General features: G+C 27.9%; 2 protein-coding genes across 2 annotated transcripts; one reads left to right on the top strand and one right to left on the bottom strand.

Annotated features, from left to right (window-relative positions):
- Nucleotides 1-5,891: 5,891 nt before the first annotated feature.
- On the top strand, nucleotides 5,892-6,356 carry LOC124943309 (protein EARLY FLOWERING 4-like). The gene has a single exon (XM_047483844.1). It carries the CDS (start codon nucleotides 5,892-5,894, stop codon nucleotides 6,354-6,356), a length of 465 nt encoding a protein of 154 aa, XP_047339800.1.
- Nucleotides 6,357-10,349: 3,993 nt separating this feature from the next.
- On the bottom strand, nucleotides 10,350-13,937 carry LOC124919788 (phosphoinositide phospholipase C 2-like). The gene is made up of 9 exons (XM_047460122.1): nucleotides 13,572-13,937; nucleotides 13,301-13,497; nucleotides 12,839-12,974; nucleotides 12,511-12,750; nucleotides 11,991-12,238; nucleotides 11,797-11,914; nucleotides 11,040-11,192; nucleotides 10,867-10,953; nucleotides 10,350-10,789 (listed from the first exon to the last, which is right to left on the bottom strand). The coding sequence occupies exons 1-9, from the start codon at nucleotides 13,890-13,892 to the stop codon at nucleotides 10,496-10,498; spliced, it is 1,794 nt and encodes a 597-aa protein (XP_047316078.1). The 5' UTR covers nucleotides 13,893-13,937; the 3' UTR covers nucleotides 10,350-10,495.
- Nucleotides 13,938-23,804: the final 9,867 nt, after the last annotated feature.

Here is a 23,804-nt window from a genome sequence, read left to right as displayed (position 1 = left end):
TTTAATCTAAATCGCGTGAGTTCATCACCGCGATTTAGATGAAACGCGTGATTTGTAATTCGCGTTTTTAAATGTACGCGATTTACCATGCACGCGATTTAATCTAAATCGCGGTGATGAACTCACGCGATTTAAATTAAATCGCGTCCATGGTAAATCGCGTCTTTAGTCTTATATATTACTTTTCTGCCCTAATTTAAAACAAAACCTCCCCGATTCTCCCTCCCACTCCGACTGCGGCCGACTTTCCATTCCCACATTCATCAAGATCATCGTTCCTCAACATCAGCGTTCCTCAACATCATTGTTCCTCAACATCATCGTTCCTCAACATCATCGAGATCCTTCCAACATCATCGTTCTTCAACATCATCAGGTCAGTTTAGGGCTTAGGGTTTAGACTTAGGTTTTGATGTATATTTACCGTTTATATTCATGGATATGGATGTATTTAGGGTTAAAGGATTGGTTTTGATGTATATTATGCCGTTTCCTATGTATATCGAAGTATTTAGGTTTAGGGTTAGGTTTTGATGTATATTTACCGTTTATATTCATGGATATTGGTGTATTTAGGGGTAAAGGTTTGGTTTTGATGTATATTATGCCGTTTCCTATGTATATCGAAGTATTTGGGTTTAGGGTTAGGTTTCGATGTATATTCTGCCATTTATATGGATGTATTTAGGTTTAGGGTTTGGTTTTGATGTATATTATGCTGTTTATAATCGATATTGATGTATTTAGGTTTAGGGTTAGGTTTTGATGTATATTTTGCCATTTATATTGATAGATATTATAGTATTTATGTTTAGGGTTAGGTTTCGATGTATATTCTGCCATTTATATTCATGGATATTGTTGTATTTAGGGTTTAAGGTTTGGTTTTCCTATATATACTGATTGATTGTTGATTTTCAATTACATGAATATTGTATGGTTAGCTATTGATGTATATTCTGCTGTTTATAATGATGGATATTGTAGTATTTAGATCAGGAGCTGCCGTTGTGGTTTTCTCAGTTCGTTCAACAAAATGGTATGTATTAAAATGGTTGTTAATAAAATTGTTTTCTCAGTTCGTTCAACTCTTTTTTTTTTATAATATGCAGGCAACAAACACTGTTATGACCTTATGTCCCAATCAATTATCACCTGAAAATAATGTATGTTCTATTCTCTCTACTATGTCCATATTAACTAGTTTTGTATGTAATAACCATTATATTATTGTTTTACACAGTTGTTGATAGTTGAATTTGCTCGCACTTTTGGTGCAAGGGTGTCTCCGAAGTGGAGAGAAGATGTAACTCATGTTATTGCTTACACTGATCCCAATGGTGCATGCGGCCGAACTCAAAAAGTATTGAAGGCAATTCTGAACGGGAAATGGGTCCTTACTATTGATTGTGAGTCTCTGTTAACACGATTATTTTCATACATATGTCTGTTAAATTAGTTTAAAAATTATTTTCATACACATTTGTTTAGGGATAAAATCATCATTGGAAACCGAAAACTGTGTTGATGAGGAACCTTATGAGGTTAAACATGATAATCATGGAGCCCAAGGTGGTCCTAGAAAAGGCAGACTTCTGTTGTTGAATAATGTGAGTTTGGTATTATTCCTCCTATCTGTACTTTTTCTTATTTTGCATGATAACTGAAATTATCTTCTTTGTTGGTTTTTCAGCGTTCGAAACTGTTCGACGGTTACATTTTTATATTTGTAGGGAATTTCAACACACTATACAAACAGGATCTCATTGAGTTAATAGTTGCTGGAGGTGGTAGTATTAAAGAATCGGATAATCCAGATTATCCATTTGCTGAGCCAAGGGATGCGAAAACTATAATAGTATACTTCGAGATAGACAGCAGGTATCGATCAATTGAAAAGGATTTTGATGTTCTCCCCGACAATTGGCTTTTTGAGACAGCGGCTGCTCTGTCAAGCATATTGGATGAACATGTTGTTCCTCATACAAAGTTGCTTCAATCTGTTGCTGCTTGTGATTTGCAGCATTTGATTACTTAATTTGGAGTTGTTTAGACTTATTGTTCTTCTTCTATTTATGGGTTATTTATGATATTTATGATATTTATGGTTTATAACAATTCTTAATTTGGATATTTATGATTTATGGTGGTTTATATTACTGAATATTCTTCTATTTATGCTTTATTACTTATGTTAACAATATCATAACTTATCCTCATAACTCACGCGTATTGTGTATAATCAAACAACAAGGAACAATGTTGTTATTCGCCACATAACTCAAACAACAAGGAACAATGTTGTTATTCACGCATATTCACCACATAACTCAAACAACAAGGAACAAGGAACAATGTTGCTATTCACGTGTTTCATCTAAAACGCGTGAATAAACTCACGCGTTTTAGATGAAACGCGTGAATGCATTTCACATTAAAACGCGTGAGTTTATTCACGTGTTTTAGATGAAACACGTGAATGCATTTCACATTAAAACGCGTGAGTTGATTCACGTGTTTTAGATGAAACACGTGAATAACAATTCACGTCTTTCATCGTATATATTATTTTTGTGCCCTAATTTATAACAAAACCACGAATCCTTAATTTCCCCTTCTCTCTTCTCTCGCTTTCGCCACTCCGACTCGACCCTCCCCTGAAGAACTCGACCACGAGCAGCAGCAGCGGACGACTACGACGACACCAAGATACCCTGAAGAACACGACCACGAGCAGCAGCCGCTTACCCACTACTCTTCGTTCTCAAAATGGGTATGTTTATTTAATATTTAAAATGCTATTCAAATAAAGTAAGGGTAATTTGTGGATGATTGAAATGATTTGATTAAATCTAAATAACCCTTCCTCAAACGAGGCCTTGATTTGGGTATTAGCTTTGTTTTAGTGCATAGAAAGTCTTATTGAGTTATTGTCTTGGAATTTGTTTATCAGTACGTTGTTTAAGTTCCACAGTTCTTATAGTTACAAGACCTTTTTGTTTAAGTTCCACAGTTCTTGAGTTATCTTGTTATTCTAGTATTAAGGTTTAGGGTTTGCATGCTGGCATAGTGTAGCTGATTTCACTCAATACTATCTTGTTATTCTAGTATTGAGGTAGAGTTTACTGGTATGTTTCGTGGAGATACAATGTTCCAAGAATTAACCACAAGTTTGCTTCAATGGACCTATTGGATAGGGAGCTCTTATCACATTAGATTCATTGAAGCAAACTTATGATAAAAAGTTGCGGCATTGGATTTCCTGAAACTCTACGAGCAAACTCTCCTCGGTTATGGTAATGTTGTTGAACTTTTTTGAATTCTTGTGATGTTGTTGAACTGTTTTCAATTCTTGTGATGTTGTTGAACTGTTTTCAATTCTTGTGATGTTGTTGAACTGTTTTCAATTGCAGCTCAAGTACCTGTACTTCTTTACTTTGATGGAGAGTGGAAAACTACGGACGATCTTACTCATTTTTCTGCAAAGTCAAACAGCGGTATGATTGTTCCCCAAAATTCTACTTATGCCCAATTAGTTGATCAAATTTATTCTGCTACCGATGTTGACAAATCTAGATATGATTTATTGCTTCAAGCCAAGTATAATGCTCCTGGCATGATTGCCAAATTTTCTTATATAACTGATATAAAAAAAGATGTGGATGTGGAGTTCTTTTTACATGAAGCAGTTTCAGTCCACAACCGCACTCCATTGTGTGTATCCTTAGTAGAGAAGTCACTACCAACTCAAGAAAGTGTAGCTGTTCCAGAAATTGATGACCCCGACGTCTTCCCGATGCAGCGTGAGGTTTTCTTTGAAAATGACATTGAAGATGAACATTTGCGTCTGAATGTGGGGGATGATGCTGATGATGATTGGGTTCCTATTACCCAACCTAGTAGTTCTGATTGGGTTCCTAGTACCAATCCAAATCCAAGCGGTTCTTGGGTTCCTAGTACACAACAAAACAATGTTGTTGTTCGTACTCAACCAAGCTGCAGTGAATGGGTTGCTAGTAACATACCAAGTAGTGAAAATCCTTTACATGAGGCAGTAAGTACCGGAATCGGATTGGAAGTCAGTTCTTTGTTTGAGAATAAAAAAGAACTTCAGCTGAGGTTATATAAATATGCCATGACTAATCATTTTGAATTCAAAGTGTTGAAGTCAAAAAAAGAACTTTGGGTTGTGAAATGTTTGGATAAGAATTGCAAGTGGAGACTGCGTGCTGTCAGAGTAAATTCCTCGGAAATGTTTGAGATTCGTAAATTCGTAAAAGATCATACCTGTTCAATTGTGACGAGGCAAGAGAATCAAAGGCCAGCACCAGCATGGGTGTTTGGGGAATGCATGAAGAGCAAGTACATGGACCATCACCATGACCACATGCCCAAGAAAATAATGGAAGACATACAGACTACTTATGGAATAAAGTTGTCTTATAATAAGGCTTGGTGGTCTAGAGAAAAGGCCCTAATGGCGGTGCGAGGAACTGTAGAAGATTCTTACGGTAAATTGCCATCATACCTGTACATGTTGGAGAAGAACAATCCGGGTACCATAACAGACATCCAGACGGATGAGCACGGTCATTTCAGGTATATGTTCATGTCCTTAGGCTGCTCAATTAGGGGTTTCAAAAACTGTTGTCGTCCAGTATTGTGCGTCGATGCCAGTTTTCTTAAGCACAAGGTTGGAGGTCAGCTATTGGTGGCGATAGCATTAGATGCGAATGAACAACTCTATCCTGTTGCATTCGGCGTTGTTGATTCTGAAAATAACAACTCCTGGACTTATTTCATGCAAAAACTTAGAGATGCAATTGGATTGGTTGATGATCTCGTGTTTGTATCTGATAGACACCCAAGCATCGCCAATGCCTTGTGTGCTGTTTTTCCAGAAGCTGACCACGGTGCGTGCACATATCATATCAAGATGAATATTATGGCCAAATTCAAAACCGATCACTGCCACGCCGAGTTTGGTTTGGCTTCTCAAGCATACACAATCTTGAAGTTTAATCAGCATTTTGACAAGATCAATGCTAAGGACCCTCGTATTGCTATGTATTTGGCAGATATTGGGTTTGAGAGATGGAGTCGTGCATTTTTTCCGGGTAAACGATACAATCAAATGACAAGTAATTACGCTGAGAGCTTCAATAGTCAAAGTAGGGAAGCTAGAAAGTATCCCATATCAATCTTAGCTGATTATTTAAGATTCACATTACAAGATTGGTTTAACAGTCGAAGAGAAAAAGCTTCCAATCACAATGAACGTTTATCTTTTTATTATGAAAAGTTCTTACGTGATCAAGCTGAGAAGGCCAGATTATATAACGTTCATCCACTTAACCGTTTCGAGTTTTATGTCCATGACGGTGAATCTGATTATAAAGTTGACTTGAGAGGAATGAGTTGTAGTTGTAGGGTATTTGATGTATCTGGTCTTCCTTGCACTCATGCCCTGGCTGCTTCACGTACCCATAGATTGGATGCCTATGAGTTTTGCTCAAGGTTTACTTTAAATTATTTGCTATTGAATTAGTGAGGTGAAGATAAACATAGATTTTTTTAGGGAGAGTTAAGGGTTCATTTTGATATTTGATGTATTGGTTTTTTTTTTTGTTTTTCAGGATTTTATTTTAAATTTTAATCATTTGGTATCTATTATTTCAATCATATAATTAATCATTTTATATATTTAAATATCAAATTAACTCTTTATTTAATTATATTGTAGTTAATACAATTAATATTCAATTAAATATCATAAATCCCTTTCCATTTTTTCTCTCAATTTGTGTTCATAATTTTGTTTTTCAAGATTCTCTACAAATCTTTAATATCTCTTCTTCTTGATTGAACGAATATCAATATCACCATTCTTCATGGAAGGAAACAATTTAATTGGTCATCGTCGCCGTAACCCTGAAACAAATGTAATCGAAGATCACTCACCCGCCACCGCCTCAACGTCGACCGGCACAGCCAACAGCGGCGGTCGAGGTTTCCGCCGCTACAGAAGGATCAGCGACGAAGGAAGAGGAGGAGGAGAAGAAGAAGGAGATATAGGGAACAGAGAGCGCAGAGAAGTTTGGGGCGCCCTTGCAGAGAAGTTCAATCAGGTTCAGATGATTTTAGATCGGAATCGAGTTCTGATTAAGCAGGTGAACGAAAATCAAGAATCGATGATTCATGAGAATCTGGTGAAGAACGTTGCAATGATTCAGGAGATTAACTCGAATATATCGACGGTCGCTTCTCTTTATTCAGATCTCTCTGCTAATTTTTCCAATTCGCTTCAGCACCATCACCACCTAAGAGAAAATAGTGGCGCCAGTGGCAGTAAGTAAGTAATATAGACTAGTTTTTTTATTTTGAATAAAAGCACCACTATGATTTGAAAACTTGTTTACTAGCTAGTTTGATTCCGACTGCATTTACTTACAATAGAATAACACCTTAGAGGTTTGCCGATTTAGCGTCTCAAAATCTTACATGAACCTGAATTTTGTTTATATATAAATGACCCGATTGTATCTCTTAACTCGAATCTAACCGGATTTAATCTGATAAATTATTAGCGCATTTATTTTAAGATTACAATGACATGAAAACAAAGGTAAGAAACAAATCACACAAACAGGTTATTTTGAGTCATTTCAATGAATTAGAATCTATTATTGTCTCAAGAGACTGTTTTACTTGCTCAGGAGAGAGTAGAGAGTAGAGATGAAAGAGAAAATTGAATATTAAAATAAAATGTCATATATATAATTATATATATAATTTTAAGGATTTAGAATTTAGGTTTATGTGATATATATAATTTTTTATTTGTCTAATTTATCAAAATGAGATCGTTTTGATCTTTAGGACTGTCTTTTTAAGACAGCAAATCTCACTCCATTTAAAGTGTTAGACTCTACTTTCAAAATACATTATTCAATCCTATTTTTTGTATTGGTGCTTTCCCAATTTTTTCCATTCCCTCCCCGGAGGAAGAAATCGAGAATTATACGTTTGTTCTGAGTGGTTATTCAAATAATTGGGTTATTTAGAAAATAATTAATTATTTTGATTTGGATGAAATGTGATTTTTTTTATATAAAAAATAAAATTAAAATGTATTAATATATAATAATAAAATAAAATTTATTAATTTAAAATAAAATTTATTTTAATATTTTGATGATAAATTGAACCATCACTATATAAATTTTTTTAGGGTTTAGGGTTATGATTATTTAATAAATGCCTTCATTGTTTATTCTCTTAAAATTGATTAGTGTTTGGTATGCGGTACTAGTTATATAAGTTAAGTTGTAAGGGGTATAAATTGTAAGGAGGTATTAGGAGATATAAATTATATAAGTTATTAGTGTTTGGTTGGGAGTATAGAATATGTATAAATTATATAGGTTTTATTATTTTGTGTTTGGTTTGTGATATAAGAAAATAATAAGAAATATAAAAGACTATTTTGTCCTTATATTTATATAAATTATTATCTTAATGTTTATTTAAGATGTAGTTTGTATTATTAATTATATTGAAATTAATAAAAAAAAAAAATAATATATAATTATCACATTAATGTATTTTTAAAATAAATAATATTATTATAATTCCTCACAATATAAATTATATAGTTATATAAATAAAACTTATTTATATATTAATTAATAATAATTTTAATAAAATCGTATTTTAAATTAGAATGGTATAATTATAAATTAATTTCATAAATAAATTATATGAATTAATAATAATAATAATATCACTAATTTATATAATTAATTTTAAATATTATTTATTAATAATGTAATAAAATTTTATTTTATAAATTAATTATATATATAAGTATTATCTATTAATTAACATTATTAGTTTTTTAAATAATTATTATATTTAATTAGATATAAAATTGTCACATTTAAATTTTTTATAATATAATTTTTGTTTACAAGATAAAAAAAAAATATATAAATTTAAAAATTAAATAAAAATAAGTAATTTAGTATTTATTATTATTATTTAAATTATAAAATCAAACCCATTTAAATATATATAAATATTTAATTATAATTAATTTTTATTATTATATTTAAAATATAATAAAGAAATTATAAATTTTAAAATTAAAGGGTAAAAAAGAAATATTAAATTTTAGAAAAGTTAATACATTTTTGTAACTACTTTGAGTAGGTATTATATTATACCCAGTTTAATGTATAATTTATACTTACATATTACTGTAGTTATAAATATTAACCAACAAAACAAACATTATAATTTACTATATACACTATTATGCTATATCTACAATTTTATCCCATGTAAGTAGGCTTACGGTGTAGATGCTTCAGAACTTTTATTTGATTCAAAATTTTAATCTAAAATTGATTCTGCTGCTATTAATATTCCAGGTCTAAAATTAAAATTAAAAAATTATTATATCCCAATGATTATTCTCAAAATACAAACTTTTGTGGTTGATATGTTTATTGTAATAAATTTTAGATTATTTATAAAAAAATTGTTTTAATCTAGTACATTGTTTTAGTACAAAATTTAGATTATTTAAAAGCAAATATTTTAATCTAGTATATTGTTTTAGTAAAAATATTTAAATGTATTTCTATATAATGATAAAAAATAATTTAAATAAGAAATAGTTTAATATTTTGATTAATGTAATTAATGAGTGGTGAATAATATTTGATTATATTGGATTTTTTATAAAATTTATAAAGGAACAAATAAATTTAAAACCAAGATTTAAAATTAGTTCTTTAATTATTTAGGTGATAAAATATTTGTATTTAATCCATTTTTTAAGTTTTACTATATAAGGATAATTATAAAAATAATACTTTAATAATTTTGGTTGATAAAAATATTTTAAAGTTTTTATTTTAATTATAATATTAATCAGATTAAATTAAAAGAAATTGTAATTATAAAAACAAATTTAAAAAAGTTAAAATAAAATAAATTTGTTTATATTAATATGATTATAATTAAAAATAAATGTGATTTTTTTTTTTAGATTTTATACTTTTAACTAATCATTTATTTTAGAATTTATTTTTCAAATTTGGTATATAAAACGCATTAATCAAATTTAAAAAACGTGTTAAATGAGTAAAAATATTTTAATCGATTAAAAACACATGTTAAATGAGTCCAAATATGTTAATCCAGTAAAAAAATATATATATATATTAAATGGATCAAAAATATGTTAATAAATGAAATGGTTAAAAACTTATTAAAATTATAAACACCTAAAAATAAGTTAAATAAATTTAATTGTTAAAAAACAAAATTTAATATGAATTACCAACCAATATTAATAAAGAGATGTGAGTTCTGTAGATTGAATTTGGGTATGAATTAGTCCATTCAAATTGATAAAAAAAAATATTAAATGGACAAAAAAATGTATTAAGATATAATCACTTAAATTAAATTTATTGAAAGAAAACAAAATTTAATATTCTACCCAACCAATACCCCCATCCAACTCATATTAATTAATAAATAATGTGGGTGGATACATATTGAAGAAATTTAATTTTGGTTGCATATTAGTTGCATAATTTTGAACTTTATTGGCTAATATCATGACAGAGTTGCTGGGATTTTTTTTTTTGATTTAGTATAGTATATGATAAATTAATATCAATTTCATGATTTTTGAATGAGTTGTCCTGACCAATGTAATTGATTCATGAATTTGTGATTCTCTGATTATTGCCTTACTTTAATTTTTATTTAGGATAAAATAGTTTAAATGAGAAAAATTAGTATTTAAAAAAAATAAAAATCAGGGCTCAATTCACACTTGTAATATAATATATTAAGTTGTGAAATAAGTCATTACTACCAAGGAGGATTGTCCTATATTCTTCAAGTTATTTTTTAGGTTATTTGATTTATATTGCTAATATGTGTGATGTTGATAATTTATTGATGCAATTAATGATTATTTTTAATATGCAATTAAATCTATCAAAATTTGACTTGTGGGAATAAAATTTAATTTATAATTAAGTTTATATTAAATAATCTTATATCTTCAAGTAAACTCAATTTCAAGAGTTTATAAATGAATAACTATCTTAAATAAAATCTTAATTTTGACTGTCTTCCTCAAAGTTTAAAATATTGCAACAATATTTTCCTCCCTTTTTTGTGAAATAAACTTTAAGAATTTCATAACAAAAACATGTATTTTTTTGTCTCATTTATGTTGGTGATAATTCTAATAATATTATATTATATATATGGCAATGCAAAATACAAAACATACTAATAATCAGATAACCATAGCAAAACAATGGACAAAACACTCATTTTACTTACTCCTCTGCAGATAAATATACAAACATCATCACTTTACACACAAATAAAAGAAACACAAAAACCACAAGAGCCCATACATAAAAAGGAACAAATAGTCAAGAATATTGTTGATTTGAATTTATTAAACAAATTCAAACCTCATAAGAAGCTTTACAGATTTATATTTCTCCCCCTTTTGGTCATGAAGGGGAATAGCTCGTAAACCACTTCTCAGCTCCGATATGGGAAGAACTGTTTGGCCACCAAAATCATCCTTTTCCGACATATCATACTCGTGAACTTCAATCCGAAGCAAAGCTAGTTCTGGAACAGTTAATGCAAATTCAAAATGCTCGTCCCAAACAGGTACCCAACTGTCTTCTATAGTTTTAGTCTTCTTCATCACTGTGTCACCAGGCACCCCTGCAATTCCTACCTGCATAACGAGATTAACATTTCTGTTTAACGGATGCTTGTACAGAAAATATCGGTTCAAAGAGAGTTTTAACTAACCCTTGCATAAAAATCTGGCGGTGAATAAGCATCAAAATGGGTGTGCTTAAAATCAAAATACCATCCTTCGCCCATGTAAACAGACACCTGGTGGGTAATAAGGGAACAGAAGTTAGCACAAACAGAATTAACTAACTCTAGGGGTAAAGCGTGAAGTAAATTAAATGTATTACCTTTAAGGTTGTTTTGACTGGCAGTTGAACTTTGGGATCAAAGATCTCGTGGTTCGAATTTGCATTCAACAGAAACTCTGGTTTCTTTACATATCCACAACCACCATTGGCTTTGAACATTCCGTGCATTATCCACAAGGATCGTCCATATCCCTGTGAAGAACATCTTTAAACTATCAATTGGAAATTATATTAAAAAGGAAACATAATCATGTGGATTGCCATGGCTACAACATATTCACAGTATCAGAATCTTATGGCTCTAAAATAAAACTTATCCCATCATCGATCAAATTTATCAATAAAAACATTCTTCTTCTTAATTTTATTTTTATATAATATAAAACTACCCTTCTTGTTTTTTCACAAACAATTCAAAGGGAATACATAAAGAGCCCAATTATCTCATATAATATGGGTTTTTTTGGGATGAAAAATCTTGTTTCATGAATAAGGGGGTTATTTGGGCTAAATGATCAAAATATGTATTTTTGATATCTTATCAATGATTTGAAGGAAGAATTGATGATTGGTTGTGGGATCTAAGATTTTATCCTAGTAACCAACATCATACAAGGCTTAGTTGCCTTCTATTTTTACTTCTATTCCATTGTCCTAATTAAAAAGTTAAAGAAAACAATAGAGATTCATAGTCAAAAAAGAAAAAGAGCTTTTAGTTTGAATATTTATACTGCCTACCTAAATAATTATTCTTTTTCCTATTCAGTGGACATGAATAAAGAGAACCATATCTTGCCTGCATATTAAATGCAACCATTTGTGCTCCATGCATCCATGCAATCAGAGGATTATAGTTGGATGAGTCGAACCGTATGCCTTTTGGATACACTCTCAACAGATTCCGCTGCGTAAACCTACAGAAAAACATCAGAAATTTGAACACTTTTAGTATAAAAAAAATCACAAATGCTATCATCAAGATATTATTACCTGACAATCTCTTTTCCATGAGTTATTACAGCCTTTCTGAGCTCTTGTTCGCTTAAGCTAAGGCGTTTAACTTTATCAAGGTATACTTTGAGCCAATCACTTAATCCACCTTTACCTTTACCAGCATGAATAGCAATCAAGCGCTTGTACTCAGGTGCTAGAATATGTTTAGACTTGGTTTCATTATCATCATCCTCTTCTTCTTCTTCCTCTTCATCTCCGTTCTCGTCCTCGTCTTGCAAATCATCCTATAAAACGTAGCTTCTTTGTTGAGATACTTCAAATTGCTTAAGGGCTATGTTTGGTTAAAGTGGAATTGGAGTTGGGGGTCTTTCAAATCCTTTATTTGTTTCATGACTTAAAATAAGGAATTGCAATTATAATTACAATGGAATCGAAAGTATAATTCCTTCTCTCGAATAAAAAAAATTAGAATTAGAATTCTGATTCAAGTTTTAATTCTAATTATACACATCCAAACATAAAGTGAAACAAATATACCAAAAGGGGTGGGGTATACCTTATTATCTCCAACTATACCAGAGTTTAGACCCGAAACTTCCCTTCCCCATGTCTCATTAGTGGCTGGTTTCTGTGAGTTGTTATCCACTTTCTCCTTAACCACTTTAGCCTGAAGGTATTCTTTTGGAGGTTTGGTTGATATCATGACTCGCCCTTTCAGTGATTCTGGTGAAGGGAAGTCCTTTAAGCATTCTGGACCAGGAGCAAACAGGATGTCTCCAAAAGTTTGACTGATCATCTACATTTATAGATTTTGTTTTTCTTTATCAGTTAGATTAAAAGATCAAAACCTTGAAATATAAGAACATTCATTTATTTATACATACCTCGGCAGCTTTAGCTTGAAGATCAGGAGTAAGGTGATCTTCTAATGTTATCACAACAGGATATTCCGAAGCAAAGAAGGCAAATTCTTTAATGGATCTCAAACATTTGATTAATGGAACCGGCGTGGTAAGTGTCCTACAAACACCATAACTCTAAAGTCAAAGGAAGAATCCCCAATTTCATTTTCATTTGTAAACACCCAAAATCCTATTTTATTTTATTGCATCAAGTTATTGATTCATATGGGATCTTGTATCTAAAGCCTGAGACTCAAATGCACATTCACCCTGATTTAAGTGGGGATCATGGAAATGAATCTGAAATAACTAATACATTTATTTCTATGATTTCCTTAAATGCCTCTATTCATACCTTTTTGGAAAACTAGTGCAGATCATATTTAAAGAAGAAAAAAATCATAACAAAACTGTTTTCTAGATCAAGATCTAGATTATCCTTACCTTCCATGAAGAACTTCAATATCATCCTTTGCATTGTTAGGCCATATATCCAATTCAATAACTTTCACCCCTTTTTGAAGTGCTTTAATAATTGGAATATCACTACAATCACTACTCAGCTGATTCCCAGTTAGGTATGAATTATGCCCAGTAAATATAAAATAATGAGACAATGGAGCAGTCATATCATGATGAATCTGCAATAAATAACAAAATGAAATCAGGTTTTATCCACATCATGAATAAACAAAGGCGTGAACAGATCTAGTACCCCAAGAGGAGTTAGAGGAAGATTTTCATCCCCAAATAAGTATTTAAAGAAAGCATCAAGATGAATCCCTCCTTTATGAAAAAGATTGAGATGTTTGATCGTGTGTAGACCATCAATTATAGCTTGCGCTTTCACTTCTGTAGCGTTTTCTTCTTTCTGAACCTCAATTAAGAACCTGTGAAGATGACCGACAGTCATAACTCCATTTTCTGAGTACTGATTGAACAAAGCCTTTATATCTGCCGGAGCTTCTGCCGCTGCGACGATAAATCGGCGACGGAAACAGCAGAAGACTCTGTATGATTGTTTTGACGACGCCATTTTCTAGAAAGAGAAGATGATGATGAACTGGAATATGAAAAGTAGATGTAAACAAGGAGATGCAAAGAAATACGTGGACGGTTCTATGAGGAGAGAAAAGGTTAAAAGGAAAAACAAACAAGATTAGGTGGACCCACAAATGATTTTCATCCAAAATTATAATTTAGATTCATCATTTACTTAAATTAATTAATTAATAAGAATAGAATAAAGGATAAATCATTTGAAATCTTTTGATCATAGTACAAAACATATGAAACAAGACATTATCATTGTCAACTTAAGGAATAAGTTTGATTTAACTTATACTAACTAAAGTTAAAGTTAGTTTATTCTTAAATTACTATATTTAGTTTATTTTTATCATAAAGTAAAGTTGGGTAGGTTTATTAAACTTTTATTCTAACTTAATTAGTTATTATTGGTTTTTATTGTTTCGACGATTATAAACCGTTTTTGGTGTCGTATAATAAGCTGTTACAGTAATTTTGCGTAATAAGTTTATGCAAAAAATTATAATCAAACACAAATTTTGCGTTTAAATTCAATTTTTTCTTTCTGGGAGTTAAAACTTATAATCTCTTGTTTTTTCTCTCTATCCTTTTAAATATTTTTTTTATTTATTCTCCCTCATATATTTAATTTTTTTTTCTTTTTTTTAATCTATATAATTTCATTCTAATAATTTTATTCATTCTCTCATTTATTATATTTATTTTTAATATTTTTTTATATATTTATATAAATTATTAAAATAATAAAACATAGATTTAAATATATTTTCTTAATATCTAAATATTTTTTTGAAAAAATTAGAAATAGAAATATGAATAGAAAAAAAATTTGTTTATGAACAACGTACTAAAAAAATCAATTACGTTTAATTAAATTTAAAAAATATATATTAATAAAATTTATAAAAAATAATATATTTATTTTAAAATAAACTAATTTTTAGTTTAATTAATTTATAATATGAATAAAGAAATTGATATTAATATTATTAAATATATATATATATATATTATATCATATTTATATTAAATATATTTCAAATTATATATTTATAAAAAATAATATATTTATAACATTTATTTTAAAATATATTATTTTTTTTAATTTAAGTCATTTATTAATATTTAAAATCATATATTAACAATAATTTATAAAAATTAATATATTAATATAATTTATTTTCAAATGTACAATTTTTTTAATTTAAATTATTTACTAATATTTAAAATTAAATTAATATATATATATCATTATATATTTATATATATATAATATTTATTAGTAAATAATATTATAAATATAAAAAATAAATAAATTAGACGTATAAGCTCTATCTAAATTTAATGAATAAATAAATGATATCATACGAATAAGTTGAATAAGCTGAATCAAACTAGCCCTATATATATATATATATATATATATATATATATATATATATATATATATATATATATATATATATATATAACTTCATTTTAAATAATTAATAAATTATAAGTTTTATTAATATATAATTTTAAAATTTAATTAAAATAAGTAAATAAATAAATCTTATAAAACTAAATTATATCTAAAAGTTTGTTTAGTGTTTGTTTTTTTAGATTTTGTTTAATAATTTAAAAGAATATGTTATTTGTATTTAATTATTAAAATAATTTTATGTATTTAAAATTTAAATTTAATAAAAATAAAGTAATATATTAATTAATGAATTAATAGATTTAATGGTTAAATTTATAATAATATAATAAAAAAAAATAAATTAAAAATAAATAGTTAAAAACTCATTCTCCAATTAATTTTAACCATTATAAAATCAAAAATATATAATATTTGTAATCTTCTTATTGTGGGTAGTAAGTTAGTAACTACGGTGGTAGTTTTTTATTTTTTATTATTATATGTTATCTATAGAATTATAATTAATTATTTTTAAAAATAATAAATAAAAATAATGTGAAGAGGTATAAAAATTTAAATTTATCATTTAAATATATGTTTTATTATTATTATTATAATAATTTTACATAATTGATTAAATTAATATATATATATATATATATATATAATTATTTATAATTAAATTAAATTCTATAAAAATTATACAAAATAGAAAGAGGAGATAGAATATTTATAAAAATAATTAAAAAATAATAATAAGAGAAAAAAATTGAAATTATAAACTTAAACCTACAAAATGATGTAAAAATAAATTTTAGTTTATACTTAAAAATATGTTTAATTATAAATATTTTATAATTTAAGTTATTTGAATGAAATAACTAAATATATTTATTATTTTAAAATATTTTTAAAAAATAAAATAAAATAATTTAAAATTAATTAACTATTTAAATAATTTAATTACTAAAATATATAAATAAATGATAAAAGTACAAACATGATTTTCTTTTAAGTTAAATTAATATTATATATTTTAATGATTTAGAAAAAAAAATAATTTAATTTATTAAAATTTTATTTAGAATAATATTTATCAATTAGTTTTTGTTTTAGTAATTTATTGTAATATATATATATATATATATAATAACCATTAAACTTATTAATCACATCTTATATCCGAACAAAATTGTTGACCGGCCGACAGAGATTTTGAAATATGAAGACTAACTGCTAATATAAAAGTTTCTGTGAAAAAACTGATAAAAATTTTAATTCTACTAAATTAGTGGCAAATAAAAATTACACTTAATTTAACTGATTAATTCTTTTTAAAATTCTAAAGATAGAGATTTTAACTATCTTAATCCATAATATGTACCATTAATTATTTATGAAGATAGTGTCAATAAGTCCAAATGAGTAGATAGAGAAATAAATAGATCATTATGATAAAGAAAGAGAGACATAACATCATGATTTATTGACTATACCGTTTATGTACGAATCTGGGACACATTTATGTCCATAAACAAATGGACATTTTTTATTATTCTTTTATCATAAAATTCCGATCGATTTTTAAAATAAATAAGTAATGATTTTGTTGTTCGAATAAATGAGTAGTTTTTAAATATATTAAAATTAAAATAATTAGTTAAATTTATATTTTTAAATTTATTTTTATTTCATCTGTTTTATTCAATACTATTTTAGGTTTAAAATAATATAATTATTTTTATTAAATAATAATATTAGGTATTATTTTTATTTAACAATTATAATTGTAAAAATGTACAGTAATTATAAATTAAATAGTTAATATTTAAAAAATGTCAAAATATAATACTAAATTAATTAATTATTTTTATTGTAATGTTTGAATATATATAATGAATTTATTATATTTTATAAATTTATTTTTATATATAGTTATAGAAATAATTAATAATTTTAAAACATTAATACAAAATACACAAAATGCCATATTAATATTTTGAATATTATTATGATTTTACATTGTTGAATTTAATCATACAAAACATAATAATCAATTATTAAATAAAAAAATAGTTAAATTATTTAACATGATATTTTGATATGTTTTAAATAGTTGATAATTTATTATTTCAATTTATAATTTTATTATTAATAAAAACAAATTATATTATTTTATAAAAAATATTATTAAATTTAATATTGAATAAGTTATAATAAAATAAGAATATTTTTTTGAATAAAAAATATATATATATATACATTTAATTCGTGATAACTTTTAAAATTAGTGATAAATTTATTTAAAACTTATTTGTTCTATATATATTTGATTTTGTCACTTAGAGTTTTGCTTAGAGTAACAAATAAGTTTTAAATAAAAAAATATAATATTCCACTAATTTAAATAAGTTTGATTATTAAATAAGCTCAACTCTAAGTTCCAATAATTTGAATAAGTTCAACTCTAAGTTGATTATTAAATAACTTCAACTCTAAGCAAAAATATAAAATAAGTTCAACTCTAAATTAATATTTTTTATATAAACTTTCTGTCAACTCTAGAATATATAATAAATATTAATTTAAATGAGTTTATACATAGAGTTGACAAATATACTAATTTATCAACTTTAGAATATATTAATTTAAATAAGTTCAACTCTATAATATATTTATTTAAAACTTATTTGTTCATATTATAATTTAAATTAATATTAATAAATATAGAGTTGACAGAAAGTTTATATAAAAAAGTATTAAATTTTCTTTTTTTAATATATTTTTGCTTAATTTAAAATTTGAATTTTGTTTAAATGTTGAAAATTAATAAATTTGTGATATTTGTTAGATAATGAACCATTCTTTCCATTTGAGATACTTAGTTGATTAATTAAAATTTTCGGTTATAAACAGAGCCCATTAAAGAATTCACGATACAAGAATAAGATATTTTTGCAAATCTTAATTAGTTTTTTTTAAAATTGTTTCAATTGATATTGTTCTGGTTGATGTTGAATTTGTTAGTATCATTTTTCTGAAAAATTATCATAAGAAGAGTCCCCCAAATGAAAGGAACATTTGGATTGAGAAAGTTGTTCAGATTTTTTGTGACCAAGATTGAGACTAAAGGATTATCCGAAAAGTGAATCCAGTGTTCCGTCCAAATGTATATTTTTGTTCTGTTTCCAATTTTGAAACAAATCTCATTGATGATTTTTATCTTTAATGCTTTTTTTGGGGTTACTTTGTGACATTTTTGAAAGATTTATTGTTTTGATTGGTCTTACAAGTATTTACGTTAAAGATGATCTATCAATGATGGAGGGATCCATCTCTTTCATAGTTGTGAAGGTTTATCCAATAACCTTTGAAAGGAGGATGAAGTTATGGTGTTTATGCAATTGAAATTCTAAGCCATCCATTTATTTTGGTTTACAAATTGAGTCATAGTTCTTGTGCTATTGGTGTTTTCCCAAGAGTTAATCAAAAGTCCAAATATATTGACAAAGTGCGTCAATTTGTTTGTGGGTTGATGATGAAATTAAAGACGGGTAAAATTATATTTGTAAGATATTATCAGAACATTATAAATTGTTATAATATCAATATTATATTATTTAGTTTCCTTATATATCAATTATAATGTCTATATAATAGACATAATTTATGTATGTAACTATGAATAACAATTCAATACAATCTTTTTCTCTTTATTTTAACATTGTATCAGAGCGAGGTTATTGTTTTTGAGTCAATCAAGTGATAGTCTTTCGTTGCCTCCATAAATGGTTACCTTAGCCATTCATGGAGGTCTTTAATCATTTATTATTAATATTTGTTATGTCGGTGTTCTTAAGTAACTTATATGGGGTCTTGGATTTTGTTTGAGTGAATTTGTTGTCATCTAGTTGTATTAAGGATTTTAGTAGTTTGATTGGTCTTTGTTTGATTGGTTTTGGTTGTTTTGTTGAGTAAATGAAGTTGAATTTTGTTTGGGTTTTCCCTAAGTTTGTAATGTTTGGTTTGATTGGTTTTAGTTTGGTTTGGTTGTTGTGGGTTGTTGATTTTTTTTTTTTTTTGGTTTGATTGGTCTGAATCGAAGAAGAGCTATTTTTTTAGTGGATGGTTAATGGATTGGGCAGAAGAGAAGGAAGAGAAGAAGATTAAGAATGCTACGTAACTTTTTATTGTTTGCGCTTTCGTTTTCTAATTGTCAAACTTTTAATGATTATTGTTGTTGCATTGTGAGTTTGAGTGGGGATGTTATAGTATAATATATTATATTTGTAAGATATTATCACAACATTATAAATTGTGATAATATCAATATTATATTATTTAGTTTTCTTATATGTCAATTATAATGTCTATATAATAAACATAATCTATGTAACCATAAATAACAATTCAATACAATCTTTCTCATTTAATTTAACAAAAATGACATTCTATATGTGAATAGATTTCAGGTTTTATGTATTTATAGCATACCTTAAAAAAAAAAAATCAAACTCGATAGAGATAATTTGATGCCTACGTACATTTCTCTTGAATAAGAGATGATGAACTAAATCAGAATATAAACCATAATTTAATTTTAATTCGTCGATATTTTGCTAAGTTCTATAATTTATTATTCTCTTGAATTTGTAAAACGAGACGAGCAAACAACTCTATCAGAGTCGTCTTACTAAGTGTGAGTTGATGAACCAAAAATAAAACTTAACAAAACTAGATATAGCTTGGCTTATTAATAGTCGTCACCTAATTTTCTTCTCGAAAAATTAGAAAACAAAAAGATGTTGATTGTACAAACGTATTAAAAATAAATTTTGTTTTCTAGTTCGATACTTAGTTACACGTGAAAAAAATACATTAACGTTATGTCTCAAGTGTTCACCCAATTGAGTGATCTCTACTACAAATATTTCATTTATAAAATTACAATTTTTTACACTTAATTTATTTTTTCAAATCCATGTGTAGACACTTATTTTTTACACCTCAATCTTTTAACTTTAAAATTTTTAAGCGTATAATTTTTTTTCAAAAATTCAGAAATAGACTCGGTGTACGAAATTTAAAATAAATAATTGGTTCAGAAAATAGTGTCGTATTAATCAAAATCCCAAATTAATTAATGCTGGAGAATTTAAATAAAACTCAAAATTAATAAATAAATGGGTGAATAAATAAATAGAATAGTCCTTAAAAAAAATATAAATTATTATTTTTGTTTTATTTTTTAGAAATGGGTTTTGTGTTGGAGTTTTCTAGAATGTATGACATTATGAATTGTTTCACAGTGATTGGACTGAGACCAGGCAATGGAGCACTGATCTAATCCATCCAACGGTTGCACATCCACCTAAATGATCCAACATGCTTGCCAATTGCCCAAACAAAGGAAAATGGAAAGCCAACGCGGAAGGAAACAGTTCGCAAAGTGGATCGCACTATCTTCATGGAACGCTTGAAGAATGGACAGAACACACGCCAATATCCTACTCGTGTCCCGAGCTCAAAATAAAACAAGTTTACTATAGCTATTATACTTTAGTGACCGAAAATTATCAATAACGACGATATTTTACCAAAGTTATTGTCAAATGAATACAAAAAAATTTTGGGCTACCCGGGCTACAGCACAGGTAAGGTGGAACGTGGTTCCGCCTCTGCTTAATTAGAAGCCAATACAAACAGGGGCGGGACCACGTTTAACCTTACCTGGGCTCTGTAGCTACCCAATTTTTTTTAAATAACAACACATCTTTGGTATATGGAAATGGATTCAAAGCTGAAAATCAGGCCGTTATGAAATATGGGCTTAGAACTACACTTATCATATTTGGATGACATGAAACTTCTTTATTGAAAATCGTTTTGATTTTGTGGTTTATTCTATTGTAAAATATAAGAGAGACGATTGATTGATTGATAATGACTAATTTATTTTTAGAATCCGGAGGGTTGTAGTGTTGTTTAGAATCTCTTTTAGCTTTTAGATAGTTCCTTTAATACATGTCTACATTTTCATCGAATTTGATAATAAACTATCAATTAAATAATTTTATAATTTGTCAAACCTAACACATCTTTGGTATGCGTATAGGCACGTGTAAACAATGGAGAATATATATAAAAGGGTACCTGAAAAATGAGAGTTTTAAATAAAATAAAATTCAAATGAGTCTTTACTATTTTTATTTTGAAATAATACTTTCAGATGTTTTATAATTTTGTTTTGGGATTTTAAAAATAAATAAAGCATTTAAATACCGAAAAAAATAAAGAAGAATACAAAAAGACTAAACAAACAGGCCCTAAGCCGTCGTGCTTAGCGGCTCAGGACACGGCTGGTCAACTGGGGCAGAGGTCGGATCGTCTTGGGTCAATTCAGCCAGGTGCGGGCAAGTTGGAGTGCACTGGCAGGTGAACCCAAGCGGAGGTGGCTCTCGGTTGGGAGAGAGGTCGTCTTAGCTGAAGGAGTTGAGATCCTCTTGCGCGCGGTGGGCCTCTAGTTCAACTTTCACCTAGGACTAAGCCTCTAGCTCGGCCTCCGTATGGGCTGGACTAGGGTGGTCTGGTGGCTGCTACGACGACATCGTTTACAAATTAATTATTTATTTTATTTTGTTGTAATAAGTATGTACGTACAAGAATATTTGAAAAATAAATTTATTGGCTTAAGATTATTTTAAAATTATAAATCTAGACAAATAATTAATCAGTAGAGAAAGAAATGAATAATAATTTCCAGTCTTCAAGCTTAAACTTAATGTGATCAATATGAAATATTAGTTGTTAATTTTTCTATTAGTGATAGTTGAGACTTGAGAGGCAGTTCTATTTTTCAATTGAGGAGCCATTTTGGAGGTTAGAAATAACTAATACATTGTATATTCTCGATCTTGTGGATGATTTTTGATAAGATGATGCGACATTTTTTTTTCTCAAGTATTGTTTTCCTTGACAAATTTGAGAATTTTTTAACAGATTTTGAGTATAGAAAAGAATTTGAGTTTAGAATTGTAAAACATAAAATAAGTAATATTGAATGGTTTTTTGAATTTACATTTTTTTTAATCTCGTAAAATAGATACAACGAACTGTATCTCCTCATAGGTAGACAAAAACTTGTCGCTTGACGGGGCTCGAACCCAGGACCTCTTAAGGAGGTTTTAGATACCACATCTTGTTGCCGCTAGACTAGAAGAGTGATAAAATAAGAAAATTGGGTTAAACATATAGCCTGCAAACACACTTAACCAATTAACAAAACGAGCAAACTTAATGCCTAACGGGCTCGAACTTAGGAGCACTTCCTTTTACCGCAAGTGCAATGGAGAACACTACAAGTAGTTGATTACAAAAATCCCAAGTTTTGATGCAGATAGACGGTCATTTCCCAATTGGAAAGTCTCATCTCGTCTCCTCCCGCCCCTTATTTTTCTCTATCATTTCTTCTCTCTTTCCGAAGCTCTTTCATTTCTCTTATCTCTTTCAAGACCGTGAACTCAAATCCTAGATATTGTATGACTCCAAGCTCCAAACTCCAGCCTCAAGCTCTAGGTTTCGCTGTCCAAGTTCCAAACTACAAAATTAAGGTATTGTTATACTTGTACCGGCTTCTATTTCAATAAAAACTATCATTTTTTTTCAAACAATAACACATTTTTTGTATATGGAAATGGATTCAGAGCAGAAAATCAGACAGTTATAAAATATGGCTTAGAACTACACTTGATCTTATTTGGATGACATGAAACTTCTTTATTTAAAATTATTTTGATTTTGCGGTTTACTCTATTCTAAAATAGAAGAAAAATAATTGATTGGTTAATTAATTGATAATGGCTAATTTATTTTTAGAATCCTTGACTAGTTTGGTAGAAATTAGGAAGGGGAGGATTGTTGTGTTGTCTAGAATCCCTTTTAGATAGTTCCTTTATACATACACTTTGACACTTTGAAGGAACTTGTTAATAAAGTATCGATTGAGCAATTTTATAATTTTTCAAACAATAGACACATCTTTGGTATGTTATATCTGATGTCAAGATAAAAACGATGGAGAATACATAAAAGGATACATGAAAAATTATATTTAAATGTTAGTTTTAAAAAATCCAAATGGGTTTTTACTATTATTTTTTTTTTTATAATAATATTTTTTTAGGTGTTTTATAATTTATTGAGATTTAAAATAAATAAATAAATAAAGCATTTAAATACCGAAAATAAAGAAGAATAAAAAAACTAAACAACATGTCCTGAGTCGTCGGGCTTGTCCGACTCAGGACACGACTGGGACGGAAACCGGATTATCTTAAGTCAATCCGGCCAAGCGCGGGGAGTTGGAGTGCGTTTGCAAGTTTATAATCCGCACGAGAAACGACGTTGTTTCATTCCTTGATTTTCTCTGAGACACGAACACGAGCGCGTGATTTTCAGCGTTTAAGCCTAGTAGATTCCATATGGGCCTAGGTT

Source organism: Impatiens glandulifera, chromosome 1, assembly GCF_907164915.1.
Source record: "Impatiens glandulifera chromosome 1, dImpGla2.1, whole genome shotgun sequence".
In the NCBI taxonomy this organism is placed as follows: Eukaryota; Viridiplantae; Streptophyta; class Magnoliopsida; order Ericales; family Balsaminaceae; genus Impatiens; species Impatiens glandulifera.
Note: the sequence above shows the minus strand (reverse complement) of the source record. Positions and strands in the feature narration are given on the sequence as shown.

Bases quoted from the DNA above. Each gene is read 5' to 3' on its own strand.
- LOC124943309 (XM_047483844.1), top strand. From the start codon at position 5,892: ATGGAAGGAAACAATTTAATTGGTCATCGTCGCCGTAACCCTGAAACA.
- LOC124919788 (XM_047460122.1), bottom strand. From the start codon at position 13,892: ATGGCGTCGTCAAAACAATCATACAGAGTCTTCTGCTGTTTCCGTCGC. The intron at 12,239-12,510 runs GTATACCCCACC...TACGTTTTATAG, and splicing joins GTATAGTTGGAGATAATAAG to GATGATTTGCAAGACGAGGA. The intron at 10,790-10,866 runs GTTAGTTAAAAC...CTCGTTATGCAG, and splicing joins CGCCAGATTTTTATGCAAGG to GTAGGAATTGCAGGGGTGCC.